Below are 22,827 nucleotides of genomic sequence, written 5' to 3' on the forward strand. Positions count from 1 at the left end.
ATTTTCTTATCGGTGTCTTTTACAAAATGGAAAATTTTAATTTTAATGAAGTCCAGCTTATCAATTATTTCTTTGATGGATCATGCCTTTGGTGTTGCATCTAAGCAGTTATAATCATATGATGTTAGCTGTGGGCTTGTAAAAAAAGTTATCATTAAACCCAAAGTCATCTAGATTTTCTCCTATGTTTTCTTCTAGGAGTTATACAGTTCTGCATTTTACATTTAGGACTCTGTTGTATCTTGAGTTAATTTTTGTGAAGAATGCAAGGTTTGGGTCAGACTAACATTTTTGCATGTGGATTTCCAATTGTTACAGCACCATTTGTTGAGAGATCATCTTTTCTCCATTGTTTTGCCTTTACTCCTTTGTCAAAGACCAGTTGACTACTTATGTGGGTCTATTTCTAGGCACTCTATTTTATTAATAGATTTGTCTATTCTTTCACTAATATGACACTATCTTAATTACTGTAGCTTTATAGTAAATCTTGATGTTGGGTAGGGTCAGTCCTCTGACTTTGTTCATCTTAAATATTGTTTTGGCTGTTCTGGGTCTTTTGTCTTTCCATATAAACTTTAGATTTGGTTTGTTGATACCCACAAAATAACTTGCTGGAATTTTGATTGGCATCGTGTTGAATCTATAGATCAAGTTGGGAAGAACTGACATCTTCACAATACTGAGTCTTCCAATCTATAAACACAGAATATCTCTCCAATTATTTAGCTCTTTCTTTCATCAGTTTTGTAATTTTCCTCATATAGACTTAATATATATATATTGTTAGATCTATACCTAAGTATTTCATTTGATGGGCTGCTAATGTGAATGGTATTGCGTTTTTAATTTCAGCTTTTATTTGTTGATTACTGACATACAGGAAAGCAATTTAATACACATTAACCTTGCATTTTGCAATGCTGCTATACTCACTTATTAATTCCAGGAGGATTTTTTGTGGCTTCTTTCAGATTTTCTACAATCATATCATCTGCAAACAAAGTTTTATTTCTTCCTTCCCAGTCTGTATACTTATTTCCTTTTCTTGTCTTAGCTAGGACTAAGGCTAAGTCTTAGGATTAGCTTAGACTTTCAGTGTGATGCTGAAAAGCAGTGATAAGCAGGGACATTCTTGCCTTGCTCTTGTTCCCGATCTCAGTGGAAAAGCTTCCACTTTTTCACTGTTAAATGTGATATTGGGTTCTAGGGGATTTTTTTTTTTTTTTTAATAGAGATAGGGTCTCACTATGTTGCCCAGGCTGGTCTCGAACTCCTAGACTCAAGCAATCCTCCTGCCTTGACCTTCCAAAGTGCTGCAGTTACAGGCGTGAGCCACCGCACCCGGTCTCTTGGGGATTTTTTTTGTAGATATTGCTTATTAAGTTAAGGACAGTCTCCTATATTGAGAGATTTTAAGCAGCAGAGTGAATTAAGCAATTTCACGTTTTAGAAATAATTCTGGCTACAGGCTCACGCCTATAATCCCAGCACTTTGGGAGTCTGAGGGGGGACTCAGGAGTTTGAGACCAGCCTGGGCAACATAAAGAGACTCTGTCTCTACAAAAAAAAAATTTTTTTTAATTAACCAGGTGTAGTGGTGCATGCCTGTAGCCCTAGCTACTTGGGAGGCTGAGCCAGGAGGATCATTTAAAACCAGGAGTTTGAGGTTACAGTGTTATGATCGTACCAATGTAGTCAGCCTGGGTGACAGAGCAAAATCATGTCTCAAAAAAAAAGACAAAACAAAAAGACAGAAAAATCAAGTGTTGGGGTGAAGAAATTAGAACCCTCATATACACTGCTGGCAGAAATGTAAGGTGCTGCAACTTCTATGAAAACACTTTGGCAGTTTCTCGAAAAGTTAATCATAGAATTACCATGTGACCCAGTAATTCCACTCTTAGGTGTATACCAAGAAAATTGAAAATAAGGATTCAAACAGATACTTGTACATCAGTGTTCACTACAGCATTATTCACAATAATTAAAAGATGGAAACAACCCAAATGTCTATCAATGGATGAATGAGTAAACGAACTGTGGTGTATATATACATAGAATGGAATAATATTCAATCATAAACAGTTATGAAACTCTGATACATACTACATGGATGCACCTTGAATACATTATGCTACATGAGAGAAGTCAGACATAAAAGGGCAAATATTGTTTGATTTTACTTTTATGACATGAAATATTTATAATAGGCAAATTCCTAGCGACAGAAATAAGATTAGAGGTTTCTTAGGATTGAGGGGAGAGGAGAATGGGAAATTATTGCTTAATGGGCACAGAATTTTTATTTAAGGGTATTAAAAAGGTTTTGGAAAAACATACTGGTGTATTCCACAACATTGTATCATGTAATTACTACTTGAAAATGGCAAAAAATAGCAATTTTTAACACATATATTACAATAAAAAAAAGTAAAGGTTTGTCTAGCATTTAATAATATACCTTTCATTTTTTTTTTCTGGAAAGAGTGTGCAAAGATACTTAACAACCAAATGTAATGTGTGATCCTTGATTGGCTCTTGCTTTCTAAATAAAACGCCTATAAGATACTCTTAGGACAAGTGGGGGAAATTAAATTGGGAAGGGAAATTAGATACTATCATGAAATTAATGATCTTAGGTATAATAATGGTACTGTTGTTATATAGCAGAACATCTGTTCTTAGGAGATACATGCTGCAATGTTAAAGTGTTAAGCGTTACAATGTCTGTAACTTACTTTCAAATGGTGACCCAAAAAAGGGTGTGTATGTGTGTGTGTTGTGTGTGCGCGCGCGCACCTTTTGCAAGGTTACAGTTGCGAGAAGCGTAGGTCTCCGCCACCGAAGCCTTAGACTCATAAGCCGGGTCAGGCCAAATTCCGCGGCGCGTAGGGAAACGGCACAATTGAGGCACAAACGGCGAACGCAGCCGTAGGCCTGGCAGCCCCGGCCCAGCTCAGCGCACCAGCCAGCATGCCCCATCCTCATTGGTCCACTTGCTCAGCTCGCCGGCACCCCTATATCCAATTAGCGTGGCGCTTGCTGAGCGGCGGCGGCAACCGACGTACACAAGGGACTGGAGCGTTCTGTGGAGGAAGTGCGAGGTCAGGCCATGAACTTGGGGTAAGCTGGGGTAAGGAAGGTGGTCGTCAGCGGAAAGGGGGGCCATATGTATCTGGGTTGTCCCTTGGAGTCTTTAGCGGAGAACGTTCCCAACCTGCGCCGCCGAGAGGGACAGAGCCCAGTTCTCGGGTAGAAGAGCGAGGTAGACGGGTCGGCCCTTAGCGACTCCACAGACCTTACGTTTTCACTTAATGACTCGCATTAAAACTGCCCGTGATTCCCGTTTCGGTCCCTTATTTACCTCAGGATGGGGAGGAAAGAGAGCTGAGGAGGAAAGGAGAGAAATGACGAGACAGTTAGAGGAAGCGTGGAGGCTCCTGGGGAGGACTCCTGGCCCACGCCCCGGGTTCTTCGCCACCTTGTTTTTGGAGTCTTGCAGAATGTTGGAGCGCCCAGATTAGTTTTAGGTGCACGAGGCGGGGAACCGAGGCTTCTGAAGAAATCGATGTAGTACCAGTGCCTAACACCTAGTAGGCGCTCCTTACGTAGGGGTGAATAAATAAAAAGGACTTGGTGCATGGTCTTAAATCACTCGCAGGTTTGATATTTTAATAAGATGAAAAACCACCAAACTCACACTTAACTACACATCGTTCAGCAAATGTTGTTATGTTTTAGAATCTGAGGATATGGAAATAAGTAAGATAGCGTGTCCCTTAAGGAGATTACAGTGTAGTGCGTCATTGAAGATACTTTACCATTCAAGGTCTTTTCTTTCTTGGTGACGTTTCACCAACATAAACATGATCTGTTCATAACCCTGCAATAGGGAAAGCCGTAAAACCTATTCTTTCCAGTGTTTTACCTTTAATAGTTGAGGTAATTTGATTTCCCCTACCTGAGCAGCACCGCAAATTTCGCATTCCTAATCAGACTTTTCCCAGCCTCTCTCTCCCTTGACTGGCTTGCTGGATTTAATTTTCTCTGAATTATGGACTGTATGTATGGGCTGCCATTTTTGTTTTCAGTGGAGTTTTAGGACCTTAACAGACATTCAAGTTTTGTTGGCAGTGCCTGCTGTTACTTTATGCCTTTGCTTTTGACATGCACGTATAAATATACTAAATATCAGTACTAAATATCATACTAAATATCAATATGTATTATTTGAAATATTCAAAGTGGTACTCTTTGCTCAAGCAGTTACTAAACTTGATGGCGTTGTTAGTAGTCATTTACGATGCTCCAGCACTCCATAGAATGTGTTAGTCTTGAGTTCATTATGAAACTAATGAATGGTGGTTAAATATATCTTGCTCCTTTAACTTATGTGAGGCGTTTTGCTAACAGCATTATTTTTTCCAGTCTAGAATTATAAAAAAAAAAGGTGGTATAACTGAATTGATAGTTTACCAATAACAAAATGAGGTTTCAGGTTAATGATAACAATGCTTGTATTATTGAAGAGTTTCAAGAATTTTCCCTGTAGTTGTGGGTTTTATCTTGGATTGCAAAACGTTTTTAATAAAAAAACTGGTTTGATGTGTACAAGATTTCTGCATAAATTCAAAATAATGGATTTATTGTCAAGGTTCAAATGAAAATTTCTGGTTATTTAAAATGTTGCGGTTTGTTAAAAATGAGAGACAACTTTCTTTTTTTATTGCAGAGATGGTTTAAAGCTTGAAACTGAATTACTGGATGGAAAAACCAAGCTAATATTGTCTCCATATGGTATGTTATGTTACAGAAATCTGAAATGTTAAATTTTAAATTCGTAAATAAAATTTATATTAGTTCAACCGACTTTTTGCTTGTAATAGAGTGATATTTAAATATTTTGAAAAAAACTGTTTCCTCAAACTTCTTCAAATTTACTTCTAGCCAAATCGGATTACAACACTGCTTACTACTGTCAGTATTCGGACTCATAACATTTAATGTCCCAGTGTAGTGCGTGTTCATTATATTTGCATATAGCCAATATCCTTATTGCCTGAGGAATAATACAAGTGAAATTTATGTAATTATGTTCTTTGCAAGTAAAGAATGTATCGTTTGAGAAAAGTTTATAATAAGACCACAGTAAAATGCTAAAGTCACTTTTAGTATTCGTTTTTAATCTCAGTGTACTTTGGTATCTTCTCCTTCGCATTTTTTTCTGTTTATATTTTTCCTTGGAAAGATAAAAACAAAAATAAAATAGAAGTAAATACTTGAACTGGATTAGGAAAGAACACTCAGTCAAGATCTAAAGTTAGTGCTTTCGAGGATAATGTTGCCACTTTAAAATCTTACAACAATATTAATTACAGTTTTCTTGCATGACCACCTTAGTATGTTTTTGGTGGACAGTTTAGTAATTTTTTTTTTCTTTTGTAGAACGTAAATCAAAAATTTCTGTGAAGGTAAGCCATATGACTTTGACCTGACCTGTTTTCAAATGTAAAATGCAGTTTTCTTTACAGTGGTTAGAAAATAATTCCTGGGAAATATCAAGTGTTGTGAGGGATTTGGAATTATAGTGAGAAGTTATTTTCTTGCTTTCAGATTGGTCCTTTCACAGAAATTGAATCATTTTAGGTTTAAAAAGCCCAATAGAACCTCTTCCTCTAGATAAGTGCTATTCAGTAAAGCGTCTGTATTAATGGAAGTGTTCATTAATAAAGTCAGTATTATCGAATATGGAAGCCACTAGTCATGTGTAGTTATTGAGCACTTAAAATGTAGCTAGTATGACTGAGCAACTGAATTTCTAATTTCCATTAATTTTTAATGAAATTTAATGGATAATGGACTGTACTGGACAGTGCAGCTCCAGAGATCTTTAAAAATAGATATTCAGACTTTAAGCAAATGTTTTTTCTTTTCATACTCAAAGTCCATTTGCCCACACCAAAGGGGAAATTTCATTCACAAATTATAGCATGCATTTAGCTTTTTCCTTTAAAAGGTTGCACTTGAGCTTAAGGGTAGTTTTCCTTTTAAATTATTTTCCCTTATCAGGAATCTATTGTGCTTTTCTTCTGCAAAATACATTATCACTATGTTTAGTTTAATTTTTGAGACAGAGTCTCATTGTGTCACCCAGGTTGGAGTGTAGTGGCATAATCATGGCTGCATATCTTCCTCCTCCAGCCTCCTGAGTAGCTGGGACCATGTGCATGAGCCACCATGCCCGGCTAATGTTTTAAATTTTTAGTAGAGATGGGATCTCATTATGTTGCACAGGCTGGAATTATCATTAAAAAAATTTTTTTGAGGTTAGGCATGGTGGCTTACGCCTATAATCCCAGCACTTTGGGAGGCCAAGGTGGGTGGATCACCTGAGGTCGGGAGTTCAAGGCCAGCCTGGCCAACATGGTGAAACCCCATCTCTGCTAAAAATACAAAAATTAGCTAGGCATGGTGGTGCTAGTCCCAGCTACTTAGGAGGCTGAGGCAGAAGAATCACTTGAACCCTGGAGATGGAGGTTGTAGATCGAGATCACACCACTAGTGAGCCGAGATCGCACCACTACACTCCAGCCTGGGCAACAGAGCAAAATTCCTTCTCAAAAAACAAAAACAAAAAAAGCCAACTTTTTTGATACTTCTACTTTTCTTGTTACCTATTTCTTTTTTAATTTTTAGATTAATATCAGTGGGAATTTATCTTCTCCTCTTCCATAATTTACTACAGCCCCCTTTTCTTTTATCTTTACAATGTCTTAAAGTCTTTACTTGTCTGTGGATAGAACCCAGTTTGGATGATGTATCACTTTGCCCTTCAACTCTAAGCCCTTGATGGCTTTACTTGCAGGTTTAATCAAGGTGAAGAAGTTGGAGTACCCAAAATATCCCTCAATAAATAGGTGAAGATGATCAGAACAATTCCACAAGCTACATATAAAAATTATTTCTCTTTCTCTATCATATAGTTATATACCCTGTATGCTCCCCTAATCACAGACTACAGATTGTATGTTATTCCTACCCCTTTCCCTATTAAAAATTGCAACTAACTGCTGTTATTTGAAACACATTTACAAATACAGTGGCCTTTATCAAGTACCTAGATGAAAAGCTATTTGTAATGGTTGATTTTTATCTTCTCCAGGCTGATTTGTTACAGAAGCCACATTTGTGAAGACATTTTATTGTCATTTTAACCAACTCAAAACATCTGAAGATCCCTTTTATAAGCCTATAATGAACAGAATTATTAGTCTTGGATTTTTGGTAGGCCTATAATAAAGTTACTAGTCTTGGACTTTTGATTACTAGACTTTTAATTTTTAATTAAGAAATTCTATCAGCTGTCAAGAGGTGTTTTAGGATTTTTTTTTTTTAAGAGTAACTAATATGTTCTCAACTAATGTTGAGCCTAAATTGTTTACTGCTTTAAAGCAAATTGGGTTTATCCCTATTGCATTTGGGACTTCAAAATACTGATGCAACCTAAGTTTCTCTTCTGTATTGATTGTTTTCAAGTTTATCTTCCCATATTGATAGAGGTTACAGAGATCCTTCTCGTTTCTTTTTGCTCTTCACAGACTATAAACACCAAAATCAGGAGTATTTTCTTCCTTTTTTGTTTTGTTTTTTAGTTTCCCAAATTTCACAGTTCGGCAACTAGATGTTGAATTCTCTTTTCTGCAAGTTATTCATGAATTCTGTCTGCATAGTGCTTTTCTTTGTTCCTTCTAATGGGGTAAGCGCCTGAGTTACTACAACGCCAAAAGTCTCTTTTCTCTTTTTTCCCATTTCCCACTGGTTGAATTATTGTAATCTCCATAGTGTGTTCTTTAAACACAGCTGAACTCTATCTCATTATCATCAAGTTTAACATATATGTGGTCAAAGTGCTTTCCTAATTCTATCAAAATCTGTGCATTTTTCTTTTTTCTTTTTTTTTCTTTTTTGAGACAGGCTCTCTCTCTTTGTCCAGGCTGGAGTGCAGTGGAACAATTATGGCTCACTGCAGCCTCAACCTCCTGGGCTCAAGGGATCCTCCTGCCTCAGCCTCCCAAGTAGCTAGGACTACAGGCACATGCCCACACCACCATGCTCAGTTAATTTTTTAAAATTTTTTGTATATACGAGAGTCTTCCTGTGTTGCCCAGGCTTGTCTCAAATTCCTGGGCTCAAGCGATCCTCCTGCCTCATCGTCCCAGAGTGCTGGGATTATAGGTGTGAGCTGCTGTGCCTAGCCTCTCCTACATTTTTCTTCAGTCCATGGTAATGAAGTAAACTTGGTTACTTGCCTAATTTCTTAGGTTTATAGGAAGAGAAATGGGAAACTACACATAGTCCAGTGTCATAAGTAATTTATTAAAATAATGGATTCTAAAACTCTTACACTTAAAATAGTCTCAAAGATTAGTTGAACTATAAAACAATAAAAAAATTTTTATGAGTATGTCTGCATGTGAGAATCAGTGACATACTAAAAGGTATTTGTAATATTAGTGCTAGGTAGCACATTTTATATGTATATTTTTTGTTTGTTTTAGAGATGAAGTTTCGCTGTTGTTGCCCAGGCTGGAGTGCAGTGGCATGATCTCGGCTCACTGCAACCTCCGCCTCCTGGGTTCAAGCAATTCTCTTGCCTCAGCCTCTTGAGTAGCTGGGATTACAGGCACCCACCACCACGCCCAGCTATGTTTTTTGTATTTTTTTTTTTAGTAGAGATGGTGTTTTACCATGTTGGCCAGGCTGGCCTTGAACTCCTGACTTCAGGCAGTCCACCCGCCTCAGCCTCCCAAAGTGCTGGGATTACAGGTGTGAGCCACTGCACCCAGTCCACATTTTATATTTAAAAATGTTACTTTTCTCTGATTTGTACTGGTCTTGGGATCCTGGCCCCATATAAATTGTGAAGTCAGCTGATATTAAACAAATCCATTGAACATTGTCTTTATAATAATGAAAAATGGCTGGGCATAGTGGCTCACGCCTGTAATCCCAGCACTTTGGGAGGCCAAGGCGGGTGGATCACCTGAGGTTAGGAGTTTGAGACCAGCCTGGCTAAGAAATCCCGTCTCTACTAAAAATACAAAATTAGCCAGGCGTGGTGGTGGGCACCTGTAATCCCAGCTACTCAGCTGGCTGAGGCGGGAGAATTCTTCAACCCGGGAGGTGGAGGTTGCAGTGAGCTGAGATCGTGCTGTTGCACTCCAGCCTGGCTGTGTCAAAAGAAAGTAGTTAAAAAAAATTTTTTTAATTAAAAAAAAAAAAGAGGTAATGTAGGTGGTATAATCTAATGACACTAGATTCAAAGCTGGAGTATAGTGGAGTTGTACTATAACAACTGTAATAAAAGTTCCTGAAGTAAGATAATTTCTAGTTGTTGATGAAGATTTGGAAGTATTAAGAGTTAGTTTCTTATGGTTATATTACCTAAATAGCAAAATGGAAAAAAGTTTAGAGGACTGATTTATCACAGATCATATAAATAAAGATAATTGTTGATTTTTCTTGGACAGTTATAAAGAATAAGCTTCTGGTGTTTTAACAGATGGGAAATAAGACCAAGATTGCAAAATGTCCTTTAAGAACAAAAACTGGGCACATTCTAAAATCAACACAAGATACTTGTATAGGAAGTGAAAAGCTTTTGCAAAAGAAGACAGTTGGTTCAGAAACATCACAGGCAAAAGGTGAAAAAAATGGAATGACTTTTTCATCCATTAAGGATTTATGTAAACAATGTGTAGATAAAGACTGTCTTCATATCCAGAAAGAGATTCCACCTGCAACCCCTAATATACAGAAGACTAGAAACACCGTAAATACATCTCTAGTAGCTAAACAGAAGCCTCACAAAAAACACATCACAGCTGAAAACATGAAGAGCAGTTTGGTGTGTCTAACACAAGACCAACTACAACAGATTTTGATGACTGTAAACCAAGGAAATAGATCTCTTTCCCTTACTGAGAATGGAAAGGAGGCAAAAAGTAAGATTTTTCTAAAGTTTTCATGAATTTTGATTTTTTCAATGTGTGTTTTAGAATGTCAGATTCATTGGGTTTTATGTAACTGTGACTCTTAAATTCTAATTTAACCTGTCAAGCTATTAAAATAATTGTTCTTTTAGAGGACTTTCTCTGATGTGCAAAATTATTTTTATAGTTGTGCCATATTTTAAGGTTAGTGCTCAGAATATTAAGAAACCCAGTTTCTGTGGATTTTAGAAAAAATGTTAGTACAAAAAACTATTATATTTATTTTAGAATATAGGAAGCTTTACTCATATTTAAAATAGTTATATGAAACATTGTTAAGAAAAAAACCCATTATGGTATTTCCAGTGAAAATTAAGGAAACTTTACTATGACTATTGGACTTGAGTTGCTGAAAAACACTGCTTTCCTGGCTGCTGCATTTAATCTTCCTGTTCCTCATTCCATGCTAAGAATTGGCAGTACTTTTTTTAAAAAACAAAGTTAACACAGATTTGGAACGAACAGTAGAGTGTTACAAGCTTTCTCTTTCACAAGTCCTGGCATTGCATCATGTTTTTAAAAGCCTTCTAATTTCCACTTTGGGATAAGGAATTGCGAATATGAAGACAATAGAAATATCTAAAATTTTATTAGGCAATAGTGAAATAAATAAAAAATTAACAGTTCACATGGAGAGGCCCCACAAATGGTTTGGGGACCCAGTAACTCCTGTATATTCCCATGATACTCAAGATGGAATTCTTTACTCTCTTGTTATAGATTATTCTTGGTAAAATGAGGGAGCTGGATTTTGTCTTTAGGGCTAAAATTCTAGCCACAACCTGCTTATTAGGCATAATGAGAGATCATATCAACAAAGTTAAAAGCAGAATTTGCCTAATCATATAGACATTCATATTAAGTATGCTTTCTCTTCATTGGGAGAACTAGCACATTCAAAAGAAATCAGAACATTTCTTGAGCCAGCCCATGAGCCCTCTGTAAAACATGTGATTTTGATATTATGGCTGGGACATAGAGACAATTCATGAAAAGGTTTTCCACTGATTTCACAGCTAAATAAGAAAAGTAATGTCAAGGTAATGAGTATTTATCAAGATATTTGTATTTATTCCCCTTTAGATTGTGATTTGTGTTATAATTTTTATTTATTTATTCATTTTTTGAGACGGAATCTCGCTGTGTCGCCCAGGCTGGAGCGCAGTGGCGCGATCTTGGCTCGCTGCAAGCTCTGCCTCCCGGGTGCACGCCATTCTCCTGCCTCAGCCTCCCAAGTACCTGGGACTACAGGCACCCGCCACCACACCCGGCTAATTTTTTGTATTTTTAGTAGAGTCAGGGTTTCACATTGTTAGTCAGGATGGTCTAGATCTCCTGACCTCATGATCCGCCTGCCTCGGGCTTCCAAAGTGCTGGGATTACAGGAGTGAGCCACTGCGCCCGGCCAGTTTTTATTTTTAAAAGCATGTTGGCAAGAGGAAATGGAGATTTGTTTTCTGTTGTTGCTAGCTTATTTTCTTCCTTATTTGATATAAGAAACTGTAGGACTGTGGTCATGAGCAAGCCATTTAACCTCTGGGCTTCAGTTTCCTTTTTTTTTTTTTGAGGTGGGATCTGGCTGGAGTGCAGTGGCACAATCTCCGCTCACTGAAACCTCCACCTCTTGGGCTTAACCCATCCTCCCACCTCAACCTCCCAAATAGCTAGGACTACAGGCACGTGCCACCACATCTATCTAATTTTTGTATTTTTTGTAGAGACGGGGTTTTGTCATGTTGCCCAGGCTGATCTTTAACTCATGAGCTTAAGCAATCTGCCCGCGTCAGCCTTCCAAAGTTCTGGGACTACAGGTGTGAGCCACCACACCCTGCTTCCTTTTTTCCTTTTTGACGGGAAGGGAAGCTTAAAGCCACCTCAAGGATTGTTTTGAGAGTTAATTTAAGTAACGTATAAGACATGTAAGAACTGTATAGCACTATGTCAAGTATTATAATAGATGTAATTTAGTGGTAATTTTAAAACATGTATTTTACCTCCTAGGTCAATATAGTCTACATTTAAACAGTATCTCTAATCAGCCAAAGGATGAGAATATTATGGGATTATTCAAAAAAACTGAAATGGTTTCATCTGTCCCAGCTGAAAGTAAATCTGTCTTAAATGAACATCAGGATACATCTAAGCAGTGTGAGCAAAAAATTGCCATGTATGTAACTCCTGTCTGTTACTATTTTGTGGTCATCTTTGGAATATGGTTTTGCTTTTCCTTTACTTGCATGTGAAATAGTTACTCTGAATACTTAGAGCTATTTAAAAGCTTATTACTTAATATTTATGGAGTCAGTTGTATAGAAATGTATGATACAGTTTCTATTATCTTTTGCGTTTTACCTTAGAGAGAATGAATGGAAACCAGCTGACATATTCAGTACTCTGGGGGAAAGGGAACGTGATAGAAGTTCGTTGGAGGCAAAAAAAGCCCAGTGGAGGAAAGAGCTAGGTAGGTAACTTTTATACCTTTATTATAGTTTTATTGGGTTAAAGAATATGTATTGAAGCCGGGCGCAGTGACTCACACCTGTAATCCCAGCACTTTGGGAGGCCGAGGCGGGCGGATCAGGAGGGCAAGAGATCGAGACCACCCTGGCCAATATGGTGAAATCCCATCTCTACTAAAAATATAAAAATTAGCTGGACGTGGTGGTGTGCGCCTATAGTCCCAGCTACTTGAGAGGCTGAGGCAGGAGAATTGCTTGAAATTACAGATTTCTGTTATAGTCTTGAAATTTCGTTAGTGACTAAGAAATATCCATTACTTCTTTGACTAAACTTGGGGTCTGCATATCACAATTTGCAAAATGTGTGACCTAGCAGTTGTATTTCTTAAGAATAGCTATGCCAAAGGCATGAGATGGGCTTCACTCTAGTTGAAAAACTAGTAAGTCTTGTGAGGCCATCACTAACTTGGCTGGGATGGGTGACACAGAAAAACACATAAGCAAAACCAGGTGAGTGGCTCACATGTAATCCCAGCACTTTGGAAAGCCGAGGTGGGAGGATTGCTTGAGGCCAGGGGTTCAGCATCTGCCTGCTGGAGCAACAGAGCGAGACCCCATCTCTACAAAAAAAAGAAAAAGAAGTACTTGGAAATGACCGGAATGTTTTGTGCTTTAATCATTTTTGTTGTTGTTGTTTTGAGATGGAGTTTCATTCTTGTTGCCCAAGCTGGAGTGCAATGGCGCCATCTCAACTCACTGCAGTCTCCTCTTGCTGGGTTCAAGTGATTCTCCTGCCTCAGCCTCCTGAGTAGCTGGGATTACAGGTGCCCACCACCATGCCCAACTTACTTTTTGTATCTTTAGTAGAGATGGGGTTTCACCATGTTGGCCAGGCTGGTCTCAAACTCCTGACCTCAGGCGATCGGCCTGCCTTGGCCTCCCAAAGTGCTGGGATTACAGTCATGAGCCACCACACCCGGCCTTATGCTTTAATTATTTTAAAACTCAGTTTACTTTTTTTTTTAAATTTGTCTCAGTAAAGCGCCTCTATTTAAGTCATGCTTCCAGTAACATCCTTGGAATTTAAATTTATATATCATTGAATTTTGTATTTAAAGAACTGTTCATTGGGGGTTTAGTTTTGACTATATCTGTCAGACACAGGGTTTTACGTTTTTTACTTGTCAGCAATTAAGAAATAATAGCTAACATTTATTGAATATTTACTTTGTGCCAAGCCCTATATTGAGATAGGCACTAGCATTATCCCCATTTTATAGAAGAAACCAAGGCTTAGAAAGTTTACCAGCAGTTGGCCGGGTGCGGTGGGCTCACGCCTGTAATCCCAGCATGTTGGGAGGCTGAGGCAGGTGGATCACAAGGTCAGGAGATAGAGACCATCCTGGCCAACATAGTGAAACCCTGTCTCCACTAAAATACAAAAAATTAGCCGGGTGTGGTGATGTGTTCCTGTAGCCCCAGCTACTTGGAAGGCTGAGGCAGGGGAATCGCTTGAACCCGGGGAGGCGGAGATTGCAGTGAGCTGAGATCGCGCCATTGCAGTCCAGCCTGGTGACAGAATGAGACTCTATATCCAAAAAAAAAAAAAAAAAAAAAAAAAAAAAAAGCTTACCAGCAGCTTGCTAACAGTCACATAGCTAGGAAATTCTTGAACTTGAATTTTAACCCATAGTTCTCTACTTCAGAATTCTAGCTTTTAATTCTCTTAATAATAATTGAATGAACATTACAGGAAACTAGAACCTCATGATAATTGACAAAATATAAAATAAGTTATTCCAAAAAAAATTGCTCCTTATTGGTAATTGTGATAATGAAATTGTACCATACTTAACTTTGGTTCTGATTAAATTTTTTCTTATTCTGTGTCCCTAAAAAATTATTCTGTACTTCGTGAGTTAGTCTCCTTCCTAAAAAAAAGTTTTGATTAGATCCGTATTGGTATCTGCATTAAGAAAGTCATGATTTGTTTACATGGTTCTTTTTTTACAGTTTTTGTACATGTTTTTAAAAAGGACATTATTTACAGATGAACAGGTTGCTCTAAAGAAGAAAGAAAAAGAAGTTTCTGAAAAATGGAATGATCCTTGGAAAAAATCTGAAAGTGATAAAATAATACGGGAAAAACTTCAAATTCTTGACCAATCTAGGGTAAGACATCTTAATTGCAATTTTTAAAATGCTAAGCAGTGTTCATATTACAGAATTTATTTTTAAAGCTTATTAAAAAAAAAAAAGTTTTTTTTTTTTTGAGACGGAGTTTATCTCTTGTTGCCCAAGCTAGAGTGCAGTGGCAATCTCAGCTTGCTGCACCCTACCCCTCCCGGGCTTAAGCAATTCTCCTGCCTCAGCCTCCCGAGTAGCTGGGACTACAGGTACTCACCACCACGACCAGCTAATTTTTTGTATTTTTAGTAGAGATGGGATTTCACCACATTACCCAGGATGGTCTCGAACTCCTGGCCTCATGTGATCTGCTGGCCCCGACCTCCCAAAGTGCTGGGATTATAGGCATGAGCCACCGCGCCCAGCCTATTTTAAAAAACTTGTCATATTGTTGGGGTTTTTTGTGTGTGTGTGTGTGTTTTTTTTTTTTTTTTAAGCAACAGGGTCTTGCTCTGTTGCTCGGGCAGGAGTGCAGTGGTGAAATCGTAGTTCCCTGCAGCCTTAAACTCCTGGACTGAAGGGATCCTCCTGCCTCTGCCTCCCAAATGGCTGGTACTACAGGTGCACTCCACCATGCCCAGCTAATTAAAAAAAAATTTTTTTTAGAGACAGGGTCTCACTGTGTTGCCCAGGCTAGTGTCGAACTTCTGACCCCAAGTGATCCTCCCACCTTGGCGTCTTGAGTAGCTGGGATTGTAGGTGTGAGCCACTGGGCCTGGCTCATAATGGTATTTTAAAACAGTGTTATTTTGAATTTAATTATGACCTCAACCGGTCTCCATTTACATTCTCTAAGTTGTCTCGTTGTCATTAGGTGAGTGTAGAGGCTCCCAAGCACCTCCTTTGGAGTCTTATAAAGGAGGTCTGCAATTTTTGAAGTGAATACAAAACTCTGCCACTAACTATGTGTAAGTGTTTAGCTATCAAATATACGCATATGCCAAGTGTGCCTTGTGTAGTGCTTTTGTGATTTTTAAATTTTATCTGTGGTAATTTTGGGTAAAGAAACAGTGTCACTGTTTTTCTATTGATTTTTATACTTCTGCTAGCTCTTCAAGCATTCTATCACAGTCTCCTAGCCAGGTGATGGTGGGCCAAGCTGATGGGGCATTCACTACTTAGAGCTAGTCAGACTTTAGCGGTAAGTCCTAAGTGTCAGTACTTTGGATATTTAAACCTTTTAGTGTTTGACCTCTAACCTATTTTCCTTGAAGGAGAGAATCTTAAGTCCTACTTATTTTTAGTTATCAGTTAATTTTTACTTGAGTGTATTATGCTTCATTCGCCTTCATTTCTTTTTTACATTTATTTCCCTTCCTCCTTGTGAACATTTACATGTTAGCAAATGTATTCTGAAAATAATGCAGTGACCTAAAGGGATGGTTCTCCTAAAGATATGATTCTGGTGGTAGATACTTTTGGCACTGTGGCCTAATTAGGTAAATTTCTTATAGAACCCCTTCAAGTTAATTTTTTTGCATGGCTGTCTCTTCTGCTTCGTGTAGAGCTGACTTGCCTACATTGAATACTTTTGTTGTCTGTTGATAATTTTACATTAACAAAAGGAATGAAATCTGAATTGCATTTGCCCACAATCCCAAAAGCACTTTGACTGAAAAGGCAATAAGGTTGTCTTGGTAGAACTCATTTTGGAAAATTCTATAGCTCTGGGTGATAATTTTAAGTGTGTAAAGTTTAGAAGTTGTATGCAGACACCGTTAAAAACTGTAGCTAAAACTAAGTTTTCATGAAATTGGTGAGGATCAGTTGTTGGCTTTTATTTTCAACATCAGGATAAAAAATCTGTAATGCTAAAAATGTTAATTTCAGTTGCCAAATTTTCAGTTGAAATGTCAATATATAATTTATTATTTCTTACTTTGCATGGCTTTTTAAGTCATTTATTATCTGGGGATAATCCATATCATGATTGTTAATGCAAGTAAAGAACCATTTGAGGTGACTTTTAGGTTTTAAAATATTTCGTATATATTTTTCAATGATAGTATTTGTCAGCTGATGAAATGATGAAGCTCATGAATTTGGAAAGGAGAACTGTATTTCTCATCAGTGGTTGCAACCTGCAGCATGGCCATTCTGACAGGCTGGGAAGCATAGCCTTTGGCGGGCCAGGAGGCAAAAACTTCAAGGTGGTGGGGAAGGGAACAGGAATTTATGCTGAGTGAAGTGGCTGAACATACATATTTAATAAGCTATACGAGGAGTCATGAATATTTATGAAAGGAGAAACACGCATACACAATTGAGTTTTATGCCCCTTCATGGGTCCCATGTACAAAAAATGGCAGCGTTGGCATGATCCAAGGGTAGAGTTTTCAGCCCTCTGACATCAAAAAGCGAAGCAGAGGACACAAACCTTTTGGCCAGAAGCATGTTGGTTGGTGTCAGTGCTGGCATCTTTTGAAGGGCTGGTTTCTGTTTAGCCTTTAGGCTAAATAGTGGTTAGCCAGGGAGGGAGGAGGTATAATGTGGTGTGTCTGATTCCCCCATCCACTCATGGCCAAGAACTCAGTTTTCAAGGCACTTTTGGGTCCCCTTGGCCAAGAGATGATCCATTCAGTTAGTTGGGGGACTTAGAATTTTACTTTTATTCCTCATGTGTATCTTTTTTTTAATAATAAAAAATCCCAGTAAAGTTATTTAAAAAATTTTTGGAAACAAAAGTTGTGGGGGTTCATGATGGGTGGACTAGAAAATGAAACACATGCAATATCCAGGACTGGACAACCAAGAGTTAAAAGAGTATGATTACTGGCTCATTTCTTTTACTATTTAAATGCAGTTTTTATGTATTTGTATGTGATTGTGGTACAAAATTGGAGAGATGTTATTGAGGGAAAAGGAATTTGCTGTGTAACAAAAAAGCCCTCTTCTCAAATACCTTAGAGCAGTTGTTTTCAGAAATCCCAGCTGTAGCCACAACTATTTATACTATTTGAATAATCTAGTTAGCCTCTTTATATAATTGGGAAGGAAAGAAGTTTGTTGTAGGCAGTCACCAAAGCTTTGATTGTTAAAACATGAGGTAATGCATATAAAGTGCTTAGAATAGTGACTGACAACAGAACAAATGCTAATGAAGTTTTGTTCTACTTATAATTTAAAGAATTGGGGGTCTCACTTTGTTGCCCAGGCTGAACAGGTGCAGTCATGTTGCACTCCAGCCTCAAACTCCTGGGTTCAAGTGATCCTCCTGTCTCAGCCTCTGACTGGCTTATTTCACTTAGCGTAATGTCCTCAAGGTTTACCCATACTGTAGTATGTGTCAGAATTTCATTTCTTTTTAATGCTAAATAACATCTATTGTATGTATATACCATGTTTTCTTTATCCATTAATCCATGGGTAGAAATCTGGATTGTTTCTACCTTTTGGCTATTGGGAATAATGCTGCTATGAACATTGGTGTATAAATAATCTTTCTGAATTCCTGCTTCAGTTCTTTTGGGTATGTACTCAGAAGTGGAATTGCTAGATTGTATGGTAATTTTTAAATTTTTTATGTTAAATTTTTACCAATTTTAATTTTGTAATTTTGTGTTAAAGGATTACACTGCTTTCCACAGCAGCTGTACCATTGTATGTTTCCATCAACAGTGCACTGTGTTTCAATTTCTCCACATCCTCACCAACACTTATTTTCTGATTTCTTGACAGTATCCATCCCAATGGTTGTGAAATGGTATCATTGTGGTTTTGATTTGCATTTCCCAATGATTACTGATATGGAACATTTTCCCACATATTTATTGGCTATTTGCACATCTTTGGAGAAATGCCTATTGAGATCCTTTGCCCATTTTAATCAGGTTTTTTGGGGGTTTTTTTGTTGTTGTTGAGTTGTAGGAGTTACATATTTTGTATGATAATCCCTTATCCAGATATATGATTCACAACTATTTTCTCCTATTCTGTGAGTTACTTTTTCACGTTCTTGATAATAGTCTTTAATTTTGATGAAGTCCATTTTATCTCTTTTCTTTTGTTGCCTGTGTTTTTGGTGTCTTATCAAAGAAATCATTGCCAAGTCTGATAATCAGACTGTATTTTCTTCTAAGAGTTTTCTAGTTCTAGCTCTTATGTTTAGGTCTTTGATCTATTTTAAGTTTTCTATATGGTGTAAGGTTATAAATAGCTCTTAATATTTTGAGGTATGTCCCATCAATACCTAGTTTATTTAGAGTTTTTAGCATGAAGAGCTGTTGAATTTTGTCAAAGGCCTTTTCTGCATCTATTGAGATAATCATGTGGTTTTTGTCTTTGGTTCTGTTCATATGCTGGATTACGTTTACTGATTTGCATATGTTGAAACAGCCTTGTATCCCAGGGATGAAGCCAACTTGATTGTGGTGGATAAGCTTTTTGATGTGCTGCTGGATTCGGTTTGCCAGTATTTTATTGAGGATTTTTGCATCAGTGTTCATCAAGGATATTGGTCTAAAATTCTCTTTTTTTGTTGTGTCTTTGCCAGGCTTTGGTATCAGGATGATGTTGGCTTCATAAAATGAATTAGGGAGGATTCCCTCTTTTTCTATTGATTGAAATAGTTTCAGAAGGAATGGTACCAGCTCCTGTTTGTACCTCTGGTAGAATTCCATTGTGAATCCGTCTGGTCCTGGACTGTTTTTGGTTGGTAGGCTATTATTGCCTCAATTTCAGAACCTGTTATTGGTCTATTCAGGGATTCAGCTTCTTCCAGGTTTAGTCTTGGGAGGATGTATGTGTCCAGGAATTTATCCATTTCTTCTAGATTTTCTAGTTTATTTGCGTAGAGGTGTTTATAGTATTCTCTGATGGTAGTTTGTATTTCTGTGGGATCGGTGGTGATATCTCCTTTATCATTTTTTATTGTATATATTTGATTCTTCTCTCTTTTCTTCTTTATTAGTCTTGCTAGCGTTCTATCAATTTTGTTGATCTTTTCAAAAAACCAGTTCCTGGTTTGACTGATTTTTTTGAAGGGTTTTTTGTGTGTCTATCTCCTTCAGTTCTGCTTTGATCTTAGTTATTTCTTGCCTTCTGCTAGCTTTTGAATGTGTTTGCTCTTGCTTCTCTAGTTCTTTTAATTGTGATGTTAGGGTGTCAATTTTAGATCTTTCCTGCTTTCTCTTGTGGGCATTAAGTGCTATAAATTTCCCTCTACATACTGCTTTAAATGTGGCCTAGAGATTCTGGTATGTTGTGTCTTTGTTCTCATTGGTTTCAAAGAACATCTTTATTTCTGCCTTCATTTCGTTATGTACCCAGTAGTCATTCAGGAGCAGGTTGTTCGGTTTCCATGCAGTTGAGTGGTTTTGAGTGAGTTTCTTAATCCTGAGTTCTAGTTTGATTGCACTGTGGTCTGAGAGACAGTTTGTTGTGATTTCTGTTCTTTTACATTTGCTGAGGAGTGCTTTACTTCCAACTGTGTGGTCAGTTTTGGAATAAGTGTGAAGTAGTGCTGAGAAGAATGTATATTCTGTTGATTTGGGGTGGAGAGTTCTGTAGATGTCTGTTAGGTCTGCTTGGTGCAGAGCTGAGTTCAATTCCTGGATATCCTTGTTAACTTTCTGTCTCGTTGATCTGCCTAATGTTGACAGTGGGGTGTTAAAGTCTCCCATTATTATTGTGTGGGAGTCTGAGTCTCTTTGTAGGTCTCTAAGGACTTGCTTTATGAATCTGGGTGCTCCTGTATTGGATGCATATATATTTAGGATAGTTAGCTGTTCTTGTTGTAATGGCCTTCTTTGTCTCTTCTGAGCTTGTTGGTTTGAAGTCTTTTTTATCAGAGACTAGGATTGCAACCCCTGCTTTTTTTTTGTTTTCCATTTGCTTGGTAGATCTTCCTCCACCCCTTTATTTTGAGCCTATGTGTGTGTCTGCACGTGAAATGGGTCTCCTGAATACAGCACACTGATGGGTCTTGACTCTTTATCCAATTTGCCAGTCTGTGTCTTTTAATTGGAGCATTTAGCCCATTTACATTTAAGGTTAATATTGTTATCTGTGAATTTAATCCTGTCATTATGATGTTAGCTGGTTATTTTGCTCGTTAGTTGATGTAGTTTCTTCCTAGCATCAATGGTCTTTACAATTTGGTATGTTTTTGCAGTGGCTGGTACCGGTTGTTCCTTTCCATGTTTAGTGATTCCTTCAGGAGCTCTTGTAAGCAGACCTGGTGGTAACAGAATCTCTCAGCATTTGTTTGTCTGTAAAGGATTTTATTTCTCCTTCACTTAAAAAACTTAGTTTGGCTGGATACGAAATTCTGAGTTGAAAATTCTTTTTTTTTAAGAATGTTGACTATTGGCCCCCACTCTCTTCTGGCTTGTAGAGTTTCTGCTGAGAGATCTGCTGTTAGTCTGATGGGCTTCCCTTTGTGGGTAACCTGACCTTTCTCTCTGGCTGCCCTTAACATTTTTTCCTTCATTTCAACTTTGGTGAATCTGAGAATTATGTGTCTTGGGGTTGGTCTTCTCGAGGAGTATCTTTGTGGTGTTCTCTGTATTTCCTGAATTTGAATGTTGGCCTGCCTTGCTAGGTTGGGAAAGTTCTCCTGGATAATATCCTGAAGAGTGTTTTCCAACTTGGTTCCATTCTCCCTGTCACTTTCAGGTACACCAGTCAGATATAGATTTGGTCTTTTCACATAGTCCCATATTTCTTGGAGGCTTTGTTCATTTCTTTTTACTCCTTTTTCTCTCAACTTCTCACTTCATTTCATTCATTTGATTTTCAATCACTGATACCCTTTCTTCCACTTGATCAAATCGTCTACTGAAGCTTGTGCATGCATCACTTAGTTCTCGTGCCATGGTTTTCAGCTCTATCAGGTCATTTAAGGGCATCTCTACACTGTTTATTCTAGTTAGCCATTTGTCTAATCGTTTTTCAGGGTTTTTAGCTTCTTTGTGATGGGTTTGAACATCCTCCTTTTGCTGGCTCGTCTGAAGCCTTCTTCTCTCAACTTGTCAAAGTCATTCTCCGTCCAGCTTTGTTCTGTTGCTGGTGAGGAGCTGCGTTCCTTTGGAGGAGAAGAGGCGCTCTGATTTTTAGAATTTTCAGCTTTTCTGCTGTGGTTTCTCCCCATCTTTGTGGTTTTATCTACCTTTGGTCTTTGATGATGGTGATGTACAGATGGGGTTTTGGTGTGGATGTCCTTTCTCTTTGTTACTTTTCCTTCTAACAGTCAGCACCCTCAGCTGCAGGTCTGTTGGAGTTTGCTGGAAGTCCACTCCAGACCCTGTTTGCCTGGGTATCACCAGCGGAGGCTGCAGAACAGCAAATGTTGCAGAACGGCAATTTGCTATCTGATCCTTCTTCTGGAAGCTTTGTCTCAAAGGGGCACGTGGCTGTATGAGGTGTCAGTCAGCCCCTACTGGGAGGTGTCTCCTAGTTAGGCTACTCGGGGGTCAGAGACCCACTTGAGGAGGCAGTCTGTCCGTTCTCAGATCTCAAACTCTGTGCTGGGAGAAGCACTACTCCTTTCAAAGCTGTCAGACAAGGACATTTAAGTCTGCAGAAGTTTCTGCTGCCTTTTGTTCAGCTATGCCCTGCCCCCAGAGGTGGAGTCTACAGAGGCAGGCAGGCCTTGAGCTGCAGTGGGCTCCACCCAGTTCGAGCTTCCAGGCCTCTCTGTTTACCTACTCAAGCCTGAGCAATGGTGGACGCCCCTCCCCAGCCTTGCTCCCACCTTGCAGTTTGATCTCAGACTGCTGCGCTAGCAGTGAGCGAGGCTCTGTGGGCGTGGGACCCTCCGAACCAGGTGTGGGATATAATCTGCTGGTGTGCCATTTGCTGAGGCCGTTGGAAAAGTGCAGTATTACTGTGGGAGTGTCCCGATTTTCCAGGTACCATCTGTCACAGCTTCCCTTTGCTAGGAAAGGGAATTCCCCGACCCCTTGAGCTTCCCTGGTGAGGCGATGCTCCGCCCTGCTGCGTGGGCTGCACCCAGTGTCTGACAAGCCCCAGTGAAATGAACCTGGTACCTCAGTTGGAAATGCAGAAATCACCTGTCTTCTGCGTTGACTCACACTGGGAGCTGCAGACTGGAGCTGTTCCTATTTGGCCATCTTGGAACCTCCTCCAGAATATTTTTAAATACCCTTGAAGAATTGTTCTTTTTA

At 38.5% G+C, this 22,827-nt stretch overlaps 1 protein-coding gene across 50 annotated transcripts in view; it reads left to right on the plus strand.

The window, feature by feature from the left end:
• The first annotated feature begins 2,961 nt into the window (after positions 1-2,961).
• Positions 2,962-22,827, plus strand: part of CCDC66 (coiled-coil domain containing 66) — a 57,067-nt gene continuing 37,201 nt past the window's right edge. For 6 of the 50 annotated variants that reach the window (XM_077993181.1, XM_077993185.1, XM_015130655.3 and 3 more), the window contains exons 1-7: positions 3,048-3,126; positions 4,736-4,800; positions 5,449-5,474; positions 9,566-10,007; positions 12,057-12,222; positions 12,413-12,516; positions 14,565-14,686. In XM_077993181.1, coding sequence (XP_077849307.1) covers positions 3,116-3,126; positions 4,736-4,800; positions 5,449-5,474; positions 9,566-10,007; positions 12,057-12,222; positions 12,413-12,516; positions 14,565-14,686 — 936 coding nt within the window. In that variant the 5' untranslated portion in view covers positions 3,048-3,115. Of the gene's footprint in view, positions 3,127-4,735; positions 4,801-5,448; positions 5,475-7,655; positions 7,760-9,533; positions 10,008-12,056; positions 12,223-12,412; positions 12,517-14,527; positions 14,687-22,827 lie in introns of all 50 variants that reach the window. The other 44 variants (XM_077993179.1, XM_077993180.1, XM_015130648.3 and 41 more) reach the window with 18 other exon arrangements.

This window comes from Macaca mulatta, chromosome 2 (assembly GCF_049350105.2).
Source record: "Macaca mulatta isolate MMU2019108-1 chromosome 2, T2T-MMU8v2.0, whole genome shotgun sequence".
Taxonomy (NCBI): Eukaryota; Metazoa; Chordata; class Mammalia; order Primates; family Cercopithecidae; genus Macaca; species Macaca mulatta.